The sequence below is a fragment of the Vidua chalybeata genome, chromosome 5, assembly GCF_026979565.1.
Source record: "Vidua chalybeata isolate OUT-0048 chromosome 5, bVidCha1 merged haplotype, whole genome shotgun sequence".
Classification (NCBI taxonomy): domain Eukaryota; kingdom Metazoa; phylum Chordata; class Aves; order Passeriformes; family Viduidae; genus Vidua; species Vidua chalybeata.
Window position 1 is genome coordinate 68,404,226 of NC_071534.1, and position 16,179 is coordinate 68,420,404.

Below are 16,179 nucleotides of genomic sequence, written 5' to 3' on the forward strand. Positions count from 1 at the left end.
CACTTGGCTCCCACCTGTATTTTCCACTGGGGTCACTTTGGCCAGAGACCAGCACCAAAAACTGTACTTGATGGATGAGATATTTAACCCCCAGTCCAAGAACCATATTCAAGCAACAGCACAAACTTGTTTTTTACTAATAAAAGCAAGATTTTCTCAAAGGAGTGAGCTGTTTCTGTGGTCTAAGCCGGCCCTAATGAGAGGCCAGCTACAGCTCAACAGAAGTTCATCACTGCTCTGCCAACAGACTTTTCATGTTTTTTGCTTCTGCTCAACTGCAGACGTGGCACACGAAGCTGAATCTGTGTCCTGAGGTGCTTGGGCTTCCAGTCCTTGTTGCTCCAAAGGGAAAAAACTCCAGTTCCTGAACTTAGAATATCTGGATTCTTCTGCTGTCTCATCTGACTAAGTTTAGGATCTATTATAAAGGAGGAGCTATTAGGGAAAATACAAAAGGTATTGCCCCCACCAAATGCCTGCTGTCAGGATGCTGAAACTGCTCTGGAGATCAGCCTTGAAAGCCACTCTCAGGTTTGAGGAGAGCCAGCCCTGCCACACCACATCCTCTCATTCCCAGTCTGTAGCTGCCTCTGCTGCCTCACAAACCCAGCCAGGCCCTTCACCCTCTGCATGACCCATTTGCACAGCCTGAGTAAATTCACAAGGCGCTGGGGTCTCCAAAATAATCCCAGCTGGGTCCAAGTTTCACCAGCTCAGATGCCACACCACCCACTAAAAACACAAAGAAACCAGACTAACTTCAGAACAGACTTAATGATTAACATCTTAATGGCAAGACTGCAATTTTTATGAATAAGATGTATTTTCTGAAATAGGACTGAATCCATCTGTACATTAGATGTAATGTAAAATAGGCAAAGCATTAATTTTTCCCTTTCCTGCAGCTTCTCCAGCAAGCTGGCTCTGCTCTTTTGGAAGGGAACTGCTACCCTCTAGTGGGGCTGGCTGAGAGCAGCTTTTTAGAAACGCCTTCTCCATCTCAAGGCACAGATTTAAAGAGGCCACACTTGAGAACACAAGTTTTGGTGTCGCACTGTGCCTGGCTGATCCCTACCACAGCTCGAGGCAAATGCAAGAACAACTCCATATTCTGAATGGAGGTGATGGGGAAAAGCCCACGGAAGAACCCCAAAAAAGAACCCTATACACCTTAATTTACCATACCAGTGTCCTGGGGTATATTCTACAAACAAGGGAATGTTCAGCTCTTCATCACCACCCTGCTACACTCCAGTGGTTCCAGCATTTCACTCACCCTCCTGAGCTCCTTGAAGAAGTGATAACAGCTGCTCACATTTCAGCCCCAGATTGTAGCTCCTGCCATTTTCTTGTCCCCATTCCCAGCTGGGAGCACACCAACCCCCTCTGGGCAGAGCAGGTGACACCTACCATACTCCCCAAAGACCAGGTATGTGTATTTCTTGTGCTGCACGATCCAGGAGACAACTTTCACACCCAGCCAGATCAGCAGCATCCCCAGCGTGGCATCCAGGATGAAGTTAATAAGGTAGCTAAGAGCAGAGGAAAATTCAGGTTTCAGCTGTGTTCTTAAGTATTATTCAAAAATCTTTAATTTCATAATGGAAATGAATTTTAAAACCCCAATATTTTAAATAAGCCTGCTTATCAATCCAAACTCGCTTCCTTTCTCCTTTATTGCATTTTCCTAAGCCTTACGAGCAATTTCTTAGTTTAAAATCTTCTTCAGGAGAGAAGGGACAGGCTCCACCAACTCTCTGGCACTGCTCATTTATTCATATAGGAATAAATATTCTTAAAAGTTATCCCCAAAAATGGAGACTTTCCACTTGCAGCATCTTTTTTTCCTAATTAAAAAGAATGAAATCTCAAGTTTCAGAGGAAACAGAACCAAACTGTTCCCAGAATTTCACACAAGAAAATGGCAGCTTTTTGGGCACCACAGCTGCTCTACAAACTGGGCAGCAGAAGAGGCAAAAAGTCCATTTTTCTGAGCAGCTGCAAGAGGCTCCCAAAAACACAGACACACTGAGAGATGGGTTTTGGGAGAGGGGATGGGCCCTGCCTCAGCAGCAAGAACCCTGAGGTCCCAAAATTCTCAAATTTGGGTCCCACTGCAGATCCAGGAGCTGAACCCATCCCTGCCAGGATATTTTGGCTTAATGGATTTGAGTTCTGCAGCTCTGGATGTTGAAGTCACTGGGCAAAGTGCCAGAGGCAGGAAACCTGCAGGGACCTTCTGGGGATTGCAGGGTCCAAGCTCTAATCCAGGGCTTGGTATTTTAATGAACTCCCAAAAAAAAAAAAATCACATAAGGCTAATGTGGGTTTTTTATGCAGTTTTCCATTATTGCAATATTTTCTGCCAGATTTCTACAGCATGAAGAATATGCCAAGCACAAGGCTACAGCAGTGAACATTTCCTTTTCCAGAACTCGATGCTGCCTCTGAACCAAGAAATTGAAAACAACAATCTGCTTTTGATAGCCACTTTGAAAGCATAACATTAAGTTTTTCTACATCCAAAAACTCAGACTGGCTTTTTACAGTTTCCAGCTGCTGAAAATCAGAGCATTCCATACAAACATGGAGCTCTGGTAGTTTATTCTGGGCAGCACACAGAGTGTGAGCCTCAAAGCCCAGGGACAGGGCTGGAGGGTTTTAAGCTGCCTGGTTCAGGATGACAAGTCAGGCAGTGCAGGGAAACATAAAACACACATCGAAAATAAACAACACACCCAAAGGGCACAGCATAAGCATGAAAGGGTTTATTTTAAAACCCTGTCTGTTTAAAAAAAACAACAATACATCATTTGAGAGGTTATGTACAGCCCCAGCTAAACTTGTGTCTCCTTAAAGAAACATATCAAGGTACAGAACTTTAATATAAAAAAATACGTGGGCCAGAAGGCTTTAAGGAGCATTTTGAAGCCTAAAGGAGTTTCTCAAAATGAGATGAGGTTAATGCTGAAACAAAATTTTTATCTGCAAAGTGTCTGAAGTAAAGGTGGCACCTTCTACATTTAGTCTGAAGTTTAGTTTAGAAATTCCTCAAACAAGACCAGCAAAGAAGACAACAGAGAGCACAAAAATAATGTCAGCAGGGTTTATCCCCATGCAGTGCTTCAAATGGAGCCTTTTCCACTGTTCATGACCCTTCCCAACACAATTCTCCCTTTGACAGATGTAGGGCATGAATGCAAGTGCCTTGTGTACTTACAGAGAACAAGGGTCCTCCTCAGTGAGATCAGACAGAAAAACATTGGCAAAGTGGATGAAGAGGGCACCTATGGCTTGCTTGGAGGTATCATAAAACCTGGAGGAAAATCCAAGATTTTTCTGAAAGAGTAATGCAGGGAATTTTATTTCTATGGAACATCAGCTACTTTGTGGAGGTTTCCTTGGGAAGCAGCAGCACATTTCATTTAACAATTAAATGTCATACAGGATACACAGGGGACCTAGAAGATTGTTAGTATAAGAGAAAAAAAATATTATAAACACATTTTTTTTTCAAGTTTCAAATGAAAAATCTCACCATATCCTCCAGGGACGCCTCTCTGCCTTTGGTTCCTTAAATCGTTTTACTGCAAAGAGAATTAGAGAGGTGACATTACCCAGATGAAGCCCTCCACGTGTGCAGCCTGCACCCACCTGCACTGCAAAAGCAGTCAAAAAAGATCCTGCAGGACTCTCAGCATTTTCAACTTTAAAGCTGAGCAAAGGCAAACTCCTCAGGGCAGTGGTGGAATCACTGTCCCTGGAAGTGTCCAGAAGACACAGATGTTGAGCTTAGGGACACAGGTTAGGGGTGGGCTCGGCAGTGCTGAGTTAATGGTTGGACTTGATGATCCTCGATGGCTTTTCCAGCCATAGTGATTCCATGATTCTGTTCTCTGGCCTGGAGCAAACCAACCAGAGGCAAGGGTCAAGCAGGATGGACAGCAGAGGTGTTTGGAGAGAGGCGTGTGCTCCTGGCATCCCTCAGCAACAGCATTCCTGTGCCACGGGAAGTGACCTAGGGAATGCTGAGGGAGAGGTCATCACCATCTACCAGCCCTAATAATCCTTCCAGGCAACCTGAAATTACAGTGACAGTGAAGGAACTCTTCACTTCTTGAAACACACAAGGTCAGGCAACTGCTCTGTTCTCTCCAGCTGTATTTGAGCTCTCAGGCTGCCCCCAAAGGGCAGCCTGGGCTCCTTCCCCTGGGAAATGCCTTCCTGATCCAACATGGAAGGAGGCAGGGACTTCCCTGACAGGAGCATTGACATTTCAGAAGTGCAGCTTTGTACTGCAAGGTAACAGGGCAATAGATGAAAAGACAAGGGTGACAGGACAATGAACTAAAAGAAGAGATATTTAGATTGGATACTGGGGACAAATTCTTTACTGTGAGGATGGTGAGGCCCTGGCACAGGTTGCCCAGAGAAGCTGTGGCTGCCCCATCCCTGGAAGTGTCCAAGGCCAGGTTGGACAGGGCTTGGAGCCACCTGGGATAGTGGAAGGTGTCCCTGCCCATGGCAGGGGGTGAAACAAGATGGTCTGTAAGGCCCCTTCCACCCCAAATCATCCTCTCATTCTGTGATCTTCCTTAATCCCAGGATTTAGTCAGGCACATGCAGGGATTTGTTGCCAGTCTCAAATCCACAGAAAACCAGCACCACAACGACCTGATCCATTATTGCCAGTGATGAGTAACAATCAAGTTACACCAGACATTGCTGCAGCAGCTTGTCCTACCCCTGTCCAGAAAAAAAAACCACCAGTTTCCCTCATCCAGCTGAATCCCACCATGAGATATTCCTGCAGCAATGATTGCCATCAGCACAGACAAGATCTATCACCACTGATGCCCTTCAAAAGCCAATTTTCATTTCACCTACCCACAAGCATCAGAGCCATGGACCAACCAAGTGGCCAGAAGTGTTTAAAGCAACACAATGCTGCAGAGAAGCTGTTGGAGGGGTCTTCAGGCCACCAGACCAGCCAGCTGACCACTAGCCCAACCACAGGAGCACCAGGGGTGATTTTCATTATTTTCTTAATGAGAAGTGACGTGTTATGTATCTACAGCCACTGAGGCTAGAAATACAGTAATTCAGTGTGATAAGATGACAAGTAAGAGGTAAGAAGTTAATGGTGTGGTGCCTTGTTGAACACAGCTTGTCATGCCTCATTAGATTTAAGAGAGTTATCTGAGACTGTGTAATTATCAGAGACAGTAAAACTGTTGTATTAAAGATAAAAGCTAGTATTATAGAGAAATAATTAACTGCTTAATAGGGCATTTACTGTGCAGAGCTGCAGCAGGCTGTCTCCAAATTAAACCAGAAATCCAGCCAAGATTACCAGAGCTTAAACAGGGAGCAGAGTTGTTTGGGAGCTGTGACCCAGGGTTGAGGGGGGATGTTAAATCCACAGGAGCAGCACCACATCTCTGAAGACTCCAGGAGATGATGGAGCCCTCCATGAAGCAGCACTTTGTGCTCAGTGAGCACAGCAGGGCTCTGGAGAATGAGCAGCAACTGCAAAGCTTCCCTCCCCTCTTCCCAGTGCTACAGAGAGCCAAGCCATGGCATGCACAGGCACAGCTGGATCAAGCTGGAGAAAGGCTAAAATCTCCTCTGTTCTTCTCAAAATGTGTTTCCAATCACTGCAGTCCACTCAGTGTTCCACCAGCTGTAGGTGGGTTTGCTACCCTGGCTCAGACAGATCAGTCCATCTTAATATTTACTTTAAGGAAAGTTGTGCATGCATCAAGGAAAAAAAAATGTGGTATTTGAGTTCTAGCATCTACGACCAAATTAAACTCCATAAAAACACCTGAAACAAATTAAAAATGTAATTTACTGCACACAGATGGAAGAGAACCCCCATTCAATTAGATTGAACATGAGGCTGGAACGTAGCTGGTCTATATCAGAAGGCATCAGGAATTTGTCTTCCCAACCACATTTGTGTTCCCAACCACAGTATTGAATATTTTAATGCTGTCTCCCTTCTCATCTGTGTCCATGTGCAAAGCAAGCTGCCTTGTGCAAGGAAGCAATGTTATTGCACATCTTGGAAAGAAATTCTTCCCTGTGAGGGTGGTGAGGCCCTGGCACAGGGTGCCCAGAGAAGCTGTGGCTGCTCCTGGATCCCTGGAAGTGTCCAAGGCCAGGCTGGACAGGGCTTGGAGCCACCTGGGATAGTGGAAGGTGTCCCTGCCCGTGGCAGGAGGTGGAACTGGATGATCACTAAGCTCCCAGCCATTCTGTGATTCTGAGATTTGGTAAGAGCCAGGAGAAGGGGACCCAGGTCTATCCCATGAACCACTGGGATGTGCCTGCCTTCTGCAGGGTCTGCCCTCACAAGCTCCCACTCTGCCCCTCCTTGGCTCCAGCTGCTGCAGACAAAAAGCTGTGAAGCTGAACCAAAATGGAAGGAAGATGAGTGACGATTTGAGAGATCCCCTGACCACAGCAGAGAGAGGGTAGGACAGGAAGCAAAATACTTCCCAGCCCTTCCTCTTCAGTCAAGGACAATAAAAGATCATACATGCTTGAAACTCACTCAGAACCACCAGGCTGGGTGGAAGCTGGCAACTGACTGAGAACCTGTGAAAAGTTAAAAGAAAAAAAAAATAAATTTGCTAGAGTCTTTCAATACAGATCTGGAAAGAGTCAGAAAGCTACAAGATAAAAGCACAATGACAGCTGTCCTCATTCTTTTTCCAGGGTAATATGGAGGTTAATATTCATTATGGTGTTCCCTTGGTGCAGTAGAAAGGGGACAGACAGCTTTGCTGCCCTGCACAAAGACAAGTGCTGTGAAGTTACCAAAGCTTGTCACAGTCAACGTCCCACAGCCTACTTCTGCTTTTAAACAAATAGTCTGATTCTAATAATTGATTAAGACAAGGACAGTAGCAACAACAGCCCTATTCCCTTGTGCTGTTCCTCACCCATGCTGGAACATCCTCCCTGCATCCCCCACTGACCCCACACTGCATTCAGGCAGATCTGTGCACCAGCACAGGTATAAAGCAGAATTAACACCCCAGATATTTAAGCAGAATTAGCTGCAGCATCAACCAGCTGCTGATCAGCAAAACAGGCTACCAAGTCAAGTTTCTACAAAATTATAGGGGGAAACTTATCTCCCTAGGATATGGTTAGACATGCTTGGCTGAGAGCCAGACCACCTCCCTGACAAATCTTACTGCAACCAACCACAGGATTCTGAAGCTGAGGTTTGGGAGGGAGGTGTTGACTCAACAGACAGAACTTTTGGGATTTGATTTACAGGGATCAAGTCTGACCCCAGTGAGCTCAGCAGCAGGCCTGGGGAATGGATGATACTGAAAAATTAACCTGATATGAGAAGTACTTATAGATGCATTAATACACCTAAATTGTGAAAGGTCTATCAAAAATAAAGTCTGAAATGCCCCAAACTGGTGGTACTGCTACCTGCTTTTAAGAGGGGACTAAACTGACTGCCATAAACCCCATATCCAGGGCCACATCCCACTAGAAGAGGATCAAGACTTTATTTCTGGCCTGTGCCAAAGAGGACTCTGAGCTACTGTACCAGGGAGGAAACAGAAGCTCTTCCCCTGTCCAACCTCTGTGCTATTTTCAGCAGTACAGTCTCCAATAACACATTTCAACCTATTTTGCAGGACACACCCTTTCCCAGGCTCTTTCCAAGCCCCAGGCAGGAAAGAAGCCAACATGCAGGATACAGAGCCAAAACCCTGGGGTCTGCACTATTCTTAGCCTGAGCATGCAGCCACTCAGACAGCTCGACCCCAGACACAATAGGAGGAAGCAGCAGCCACTGTTTGCAGAGAGCAGCCAACGTGCTGCTGGACAGAAAAGTGTGAAACTTATATCCCACATAAATTCAGGGAGCAGCAAAAGTCCTGGTTTTCCTCCTCAAAACAGCTCTCAGTGGTTTGATGGCACAGACTGCTGCTGACTTCCATCCTCAGGTATGTTTTGTCATTCCCTCCCTTGTACCAGTGTTAGGAGAATGAAAGCACCTCTAGCAAAACTGGCAGAGGAAGGAACAGAAACTGAGATTGTGTTCATGGAATCACTGAATGGTTTGATGGGAAGGGTCTTTAAAGACATCTCGTTCCAACTCCCTGCCACTCCCTCCACACCTTCCACCAGACCACGCTGTTCAGGAGCCTCAGCTGGAACACTTATCCTTCTGGAGTCTCCAACTGCCCCAATGAAGCTTTAAGCTCTACCCTCTGTGTCCTATTTTTACACAAATTTTTAAAGCTGTTATTTTAGCCAAGTGCCAGGTGGTCACCAACCAAAGCTGTGAGATACCAACCATCAGTTGTGCTTTGCACATTAGAGAACAGAATATATTATTTGCTGACACAGTAGGTCCTACAGGACACCTGGACTGAGGCTGGGCTCCAACTCAAAGGCAGAGCATCCTGGAGGAGGCAGTTGTGACTCCCTCCGTACAAAGCATCACTACATGGCAAGCCAGTCCCTTGAAAAATGGAGTTTAGACAAGGAAAGATAAAAGTAAGACCATAAAATCCAAGATCACTAAGAGAACACCACCTGAAGAATGAAGTGAGGCACAAGCAGTTATCATGGAATCACAGATGGTTTGGGTTGGAAAGGACCTTAACCATCATCTACTTTCTACTTCCTTTTAGTATTAAAGACAGCTTTTTATCCCAACCCAGCTTTTATCATTGAAGTCTCTCTGCCATACAGTTTTCTTACAAATGCTGTTTAAAAAAAACAAGCTGTAAATTTAAGAGACTCCTTAAAGCTTTGCATGCTCCATCTCATAATTAGACTAATTTCACTGTACAGTTTCTTGTCACGTTAAGTCACCCATAACATCAACAGCTCACCACACATTGCAGAACCAACTCAGCCAGGTGCAAGGTGCTCAGCTGCCCGTGGATCACAGGTAACTTCTCAGGAAGCTCTACCCTGCCAGCTCATTTCCCATCTTCCCCCATGCCTTTGTTCTCTCAGAAACCAGGAGCTTCCCAGTCGCCTGCTCGAGGGGTGACAGCCAAGGAGAGGTCAGAGCAATCAACAGCTGCAATTCAAAAGCTTTGTGGAAAGCTGTGTGCAGCTTAATGAAGCACACCGAGCGCTGCACAGACCTTCCAGCCCACAAAGTGCAACACATGTTCTCGAGCTCATCCAGTTTTCAGATGTACTGAAGCAGAAGAGAAACGTGCTGAGAGTCCCGCCACGTGCAGCTCGTTGCTTAACCCACAAACCTACATGTAAATCAGCAAGGACCCAAGCTTCACACTGCCAGACACAGTTAACCTCTGTGGCTTTGTTTTTCTCTAGAGGGAAAAGCATTTGCAGGGGTGAAGTTGGAATTTACATGCTCTTGTGTGTGAACAATTAAAATGACACAACACTCAGTTATGCACTTGTGTGACAGCAAGCAAAGTCAGCAGAGCCTGTCTTGATCATGCTAAGCCTGCAGTGTTTTTGTGTCTTGGGCAGATGTATTTCAGAACAGAATGAAAGTCTGGACAGATCAAGTGCTCTAGCATTTATTTCTTCTTTTTTCTTGACATAGACTCATACTTCACCCACCCTTATGAGGTATTTTCAGTGCAAAGTAAAAATACAAACCAGAAAGCACTAGGGATACTTTTAAAGCACTTCACTTCAAACTATGTGCAACAACCACCCTGAACTTGGCACTGGGGCAGAATCACAGGATGGTTTGGGTTGGAAGGATCCTTTGATGGCCACCTCATTCCAACCCCCTGCCATGGACAGGGACACCTTCCACTAGACCAGATTGGTCAGAGACCCATCCAACCTGACCTGGAATGTTTCCAGGGATAGGGCATCCATCATTCCACTGGGCAACCTCTTTCAGTGCTTCAGCACCCTCATTGTAAAAAATTCTTCTTACATTTAATCTAAATCTATCCTCTTTCAGTTTAAAACCAATGCTCCTTTTCCATTCACTACAGGGCCTAGTAAAAAGCCACAAAAGGTGGGTGAAGTTTGATTTATCTGGTGGAGATGAGTGCAACAGCTTCCATGAGTCCCTCTCAAAGTTCAGACACTTCTCAACATGAGGATGGTCTCTCCCATTTCACCATCCAGGAGAAAATCAACATTGAAAGCTCAGCTGGAAAATCCACAGGGATCAAGAAAACACAGGCCAAAGATCAAGGGGATATTTCTGATGCTCTTTAACATCTATTTTCTACCACAGAGACACTATTTCTTTTGCAGGAAGTCTGGTAAATTCCTATTCTGTGGCTCTGCCTCAGGACAAGCTACTTGGACCAGTGTCTAAAAGACCATGCCAGGAACTAACAGAGCATCTCCAGCACCAAGTCCTGCCTGGGGGCCAGCACCAAGGTCCCTACTGCAAACTGGGCCTTCTTAAGACTAAGCTCAAGGCAAGATGTGCTGGAAGAGCATGTCCAGCAGTGGCATGCAAGAGGAGATAGGGACACTGCCGTCACATGAGGCAGAATCAAGACATTCTCAAAAGTAAAGCTGAAAACCAGATTTCCCACAGGGTTGTGGGAACTCAGTCCAGTCCAGCTCTCCTTGCCTGGCAGTACGAGTGTTTTCCAAGAGCAACATCTATTTTCATACCAACATCACAAGTGCTACTACACCTCATTCAGCAGCTCAGAGGGCTGCCAAGACAGTTTCAGAAAAAGCTGGAAGAGAAACAAAGGTTTGTGCGTTTCCTCAATGCTGTTTGTGGTACAGTAGAAAATGACTATACCAGCTCCAGGGAAAACTTCTTCCATTCACAGTGGAGACAATAATTCTTCAACTCCCCAGATCTGCTTCTCCTGCACTCTAGTTAATTCACGAAGAAGGCTATGGATGTCATTTGTACAAAAGATCTTCCCTCATTTCAAAGAGTTTTGCTGTTCCCTGTGCAAACCTGGACAACTTTTGCTAGTCTAGAACCCCTTCCTCAAAAAAAACAAAAACAAAAACCCAAACAAACAAAAACAAAAACCCAAGCAAAAACAAACAAAAACAACAAAAACAAGCAAACAAACAAAACCAAACAAAAATAAAAAAAAAAAACCAAAAAAAAACCCAAAACAAAACAGAAAAAAAACCAGCCCTTGCAGCTGAGATAACTGCAACAAGTTTTTCTCCAGTCAGCTGAGTGATGCTCAAGGAAAAGCACTGCAAACTGCTTCAGATGGGATTGCACAATTATCCCACTCTTCAGGGCCATGACCTCCCAGGGGACTTTCTTGCACAGGAATCCAGATTGCCACATGCACACAGCTGCTGGGCTCCTCTGCCTCTGCTTTCAAGTGTTTGTGTCTCAGTTCTAGGACTGTCCTTACAGGCAAAGTACCTCCAAAGCCACGCCAGGCAGGTGGAAAGGGTAACACCTCTTTGCCACTTGCCTCCCAAACAGGGCAAAGCTGCAACCAGAGCAAGCTCTGGTCATACTGGGATTAGGCTTGGCCACAACCTTAAAGACCTTGCTGGAAAAGCAAGAGTGTTTGTAGGTTGAAATGAACTGTTACCAGTATTGCTCATGGGAGTTGACAGAATAATAAAACCCCACTAAACAGCTGTCCTGACTCACTGCCAAGGCTGGGCATCATTTACTTCTGGGTCCTGTTTTCACTGCACAAAGGATCCATTTCACAAAACCCACAGCAATGGGGAGCAACCACCCCACTCATCCCACTCAATCATTCAAGACTAATTTCCTCCTCCATTAGGTTTTCATACCAGGTTGGCAGGAGAGAATCTTTCCACAGCCCCAAGAAACACAAATTCAGTGACATGAATTCCTCTGACAAAAACAGATTTATCCTCCCTGAAATGGCCATGCTTAGGACCCACGTTCTGGAGGGATACTCTGAGCACAACCCACGCACACACACGTGCAAAACTTTGCAGAATGCCACATTATTGTTAGCCTGACTTCTTCTACATGTTTTCAAGAGCTCTGAACAGTACCTGCACAATTTGGAAATTGTATCTATCCAAATCCAGGTGATCCTATAGCTGAGCTGGTACTTTAAAGTAAAAGGAATAGAAAAGGCATTGGTTTGGGCTTGGACAGGAATTCTGTAATGTGGTTTTGGGTTGGAAGGGACCTTAAAGATCATCCAGTTCCACCCCTGCCATGGGCAGGGACACCTTCCATTATCCAAGGTTGCTCCAAGCCCCATCCAACCTGGCCTGGGACACTTCCAGGGATCCAGGGACAGCCACAGCTTCTCTGGGCAACCTGTGCCAGGGCCTCACCACCCTCGTGGACCTTGTTTCCAGTTATTAACCCATGGCCTGCAACATCCCAGCAAAGAAAAAATCACAGTGATAAAACCAATAGGAACACACACCAAGAACATGACAGTACTGAAGGAAAGTATCAAAGGGTTGACTCCAACAACAGCAGCATCCTAAATTCTCCGTGATGTAAGTCACCCAGCTGGGACTGTCTGGCTGGGTGAAATGAAGATGCAACCAAAATTCCCAGGAAGTTTTTTGTCTCAGCTCCAGAGGCTTCCATACCTCCCAGGCACTGGAGCCATCCCCTTCCCAGAAGGCTGCCAGCTAGATGTGCCACAGAAATTACTCAAAAGCTGCAAGCTGCTGCCCAACATGAAACTATTGGTGAGCCCACCACAACCACCGTGGACTAGGAGTCAGCACACAAACAGCCCCTCCAGCAGATCCAAGGAAGCTTCCAGCTGGAAGTGCGTGACTGGGGCACAGGTAAGGACCAGCTGGGGTGGATTAGGGACCACCAGCCCAGCTGCAGCCAGAGGAGGTGCTGTGGGTGGGATCCCAGGGCTCTAAACACATCTGTCCTCCGGGTACCAGGCAGCAGTTCCTCCACAGCTGAGTCACAACAAAACCACACAGGATCAGCTTTCAGTTTCTCTTCATTAACCAAGACGTTGTTAATATTCACAGAAATATTAGCCCTTGCACCAGCAGTTAGCCCAGAGCTGCTGATTTTCTGGCAGGGGTTATGTAGCCTCATCCACAGAGGTATTCCAATATGATTTATTGAAGCCCTTGATTTTATGGGAAACCCCATGGCGTTTATGGGAAAATTAACCCACATGCACACATCACTAGGGGGAACAGAAACAGAAAAAGAAATTATCACTATTCTTACTTAAAATATTTGGTGAAAAACAAGCAGTGGCATGTTGCAACTGGGCTGCTCCAGCTGGAAGAAGGTATCAGTTATCCCTGAAGAACTTGTTGCCATTTTCTCTGGCAGCTTGATGTTAACCGCAGCGCTGGAGCCTTTGAAAGTGGTTTCCAAAAGGCAGAGGGGGCAAGAGAACCTCAAAATCTGCAGCTACTTAGCCAGAAAACTTGTAAGTTTCGGTTCACTGTCACCACAGGCTTTTAAACAAGGAAAACAGATCGAGTTCTGGCATGTTGATTCAACTTGTGCTAAACCACTTAACCCTGAAGAGCAGCAACACACACATTGGTCTGAGCAAAACACAGCTGCAGCACAGAACAACAGTAAATTTTCACGGCTCTTTCAGCCTTGGCGTTCCGCACCTTTTCACGGGATCGCAGAACCACCGAGGTTGGAAAACACTTCTAATATCATCAAGTACCAATCATTAACCCAACACTGCCGAGCCCTCCACTAAACCACGTCCCTAAGTGCTACATCCACACGTCTTTTAAATCCCTCCCGGGACGGAGGCTCCACCACTGCCCTGGGCAGCCTGTTCCAATGCCTTCCCCTTCCGGGGAAGAAGCTTTCCCAAATACCCACTCTGAACTTTATACAGTGCAACTCGAGGCCGTTCTCTCTGGACCTGGAAATCACACCCAGGGTGATTTTTCTCACTCCTCGACTGATTTCTCCCACTACCACCCCTTCCCAGTAACCAGAAAAACACGTTCCCTCTGTAACCTCCTTCCGCAGCCGCTCAAGCGCTAAAACTTCGCGCAGCTGAAGCGCAAATCCAACAAAACAGTATCGCAGCGCAATTAAATCACCCTCAGCACGCAGCGCCGTGTCGGACACCCGCCCCGTTTTTATCAGCTCCACCCCGCCAACTCGCGGGGTCACACCAATAGTTTTTTTTTTTACCCTTCATTAAAATTTTCTAAGTGACTGAGCAATGGCTCACGCAAGCGCAGCCAATTTTAACAGATTACAGCCGCGCGTTCCGCGGAGCTTCATTACCATCAGATTAGGGCTGGGGACGGGAGTTTGGAAGAAGGAGCATCTGGCGCTGCAGCCGCCGCCTCGGGAACATCCCCAGCGCGTCCCTTCCTCCCGAATCCAGCCGCGGCTCAGCGCAAAACTTGGTGTTTTTTAAGAGAACAGGCACCCACCCCCCCCAGCGGTGCCGAGGTGCCGCCGGTCCCCCCGCGGGCAGGGGGTGCCCCGAGCCCCCCCGGTACTCACGCATGAGGGTGCTGAAGGCGCAGAGAGCCAGCAGCGCCTGCAGCAGCACCCCGAAGCGCCCCAGCAGCGCTCCGCTGCCGCAGCCGTGCGCCGGGCGGGGGGCGGCCATGGAGCTGCGGGATGCGGCGGGACGGGAAGGTGCGGAGCGGTGCGGGATATACGCGGAACAGAAGCGGGGCTGGCAAGAGGAATGGGGATGGGATAGCCACGGCCCCGCACAAAGGCGGCCCCGAGCCGCCCCCGCCCCCCGGCCCGCCCCGCCGGCAGCAGCACCCGGGGCGGGGCGGGAGGGGAGGGACGGGGGCGGCAGAGGGGATGGAGATAGGGACAGGGAAAAGGGACATGGATGGGGACAGAGACGGGGGTGTGGAAGAAGTTGGAGATGACGATACAAAGAGGACAGAGACAGAAGGATGCGGACTGAGACGGGGATGAGAATGGAGTTGGGGATGGGGATGAGGATCAGGATAGGGATAGAGAAGGGGACAAGGATTGGGACAGAGGCGGAGATCGGGATGTGGGAGAAGTTGGACATGAGGATACAAAGGGGACAGAGATAAAGATGGAGAGAGATGAATATGGAGATGGGAATGGGGATGAGAATGGAAATGGAGTTGCGTTGGGGATGGGAACAGGGACAAAGACGGGGAAAAGAGATGAGGATGTGGAAGGGGTTGGAGATGGGGATGCAGTGGACACAGACATTGAGACAGATGCAGCCATGGGAATGGGTATGGAGATGGGGACATGGATGGAAATGGGAATGGAGATGGGGATGAGTGTGGTGGTAGGGAAGGGGACAAGTATGGGGACAGAGACGGGGATACAATGGGAACAGGCAGACAGAGAGAGACATGGAGTTGAGGATGGAAATTAAGGTGGAGAGGTAGATGTGGAAGGGCTGGGAGGTGTGGATGCAATGGGGACAAAGATGGAAATGTGTGGGGATGAGGATGGGACCGAGATGGAGATGATAATGTGGATTTAGACGTGATTGGAGATGGAACGGAGATGGGGAAGGAGATGGAGATGAAGAGGGAAATGAGGATGGAGATGCAGGCAGAGACAGCGATGGGGACAGGAGTTATGGACATGGATGAGGACAGAGATAGAGGTGGGGATGATGATGGAGATGAGCATGTGAGGTCCTGGAGGGAACTGGGGTGCTGGATTGGGTAAATTGTGCTGAGCTTTGGCAAGCTGAGTTGGGGGAGTCCTGGTGGGATAGGGGTGCTGGGCCAGGGAGGGTGGATAGGGGTCCTGTTGGGGTTTGAGATGCTGGACTGAGGGAGACCCAGAAGTGTTTCAGGTGTCAGGATGTGGAGGTCCCAGCAGGGTTTGGGTTGCCCTGGTTGGAGAGGTCCTTGCAAAGTTAGGGATGCTTGACTGGGGAGGGTTGGTAGGGATACTGGTCAAGACTGGGGTGCCAGGTTGAGGGGTTCCAGCAGGGATGGGGGTGCTGGGTTTGGGGGTCACAGCAGGGGTTGGGGTGCAGGGTCTTGGTGGGGTTTGAGGTACCAGGCTGGAGAGGATCCCAGCAGGGTTTAGAGTGCTGGGCTGGGGGGATTTTGGATCTGCTGGTGGGGTTGCATTCTCAAACTGCAGCCTCAAATCTCTTTTTTTTTGCACCACTGTGTAACACTGCTGCCACCCCCCTCTACAGCCTCCTCCCCACAGGGCAGGTTTCGTTTTTTCTCTCTTTTCAATACACTTGAGGCCATCTTTAGGGAGCACTGGGGTCACATGGTGAAATTTCCCTCCCTGATTTTGCA

At 47.6% G+C, this 16,179-nt stretch overlaps 1 protein-coding gene across 1 annotated transcript in view; it reads right to left on the reverse strand.

The window, feature by feature from the left end:
* Positions 1-14,597, reverse strand: part of LOC128788465 (store-operated calcium entry regulator STIMATE-like) — a 29,507-nt gene extending 14,910 nt beyond the window's left edge. The window contains exons 1-4 of the mRNA XM_053943533.1: positions 14,408-14,597; positions 3,539-3,587; positions 3,221-3,316; positions 1,411-1,532 (exon numbers count right to left, since the gene is read on the reverse strand). Of these exons, the coding sequence (XP_053799508.1) occupies positions 1,411-1,532; positions 3,221-3,316; positions 3,539-3,587; positions 14,408-14,516 (376 nt within the window). The 5' untranslated portion in view covers positions 14,517-14,597. The remainder of the gene's footprint in view (positions 1-1,410; positions 1,533-3,220; positions 3,317-3,538; positions 3,588-14,407) is intronic.
* Between the last annotated feature and the right edge of the window lie 1,582 nt (positions 14,598-16,179).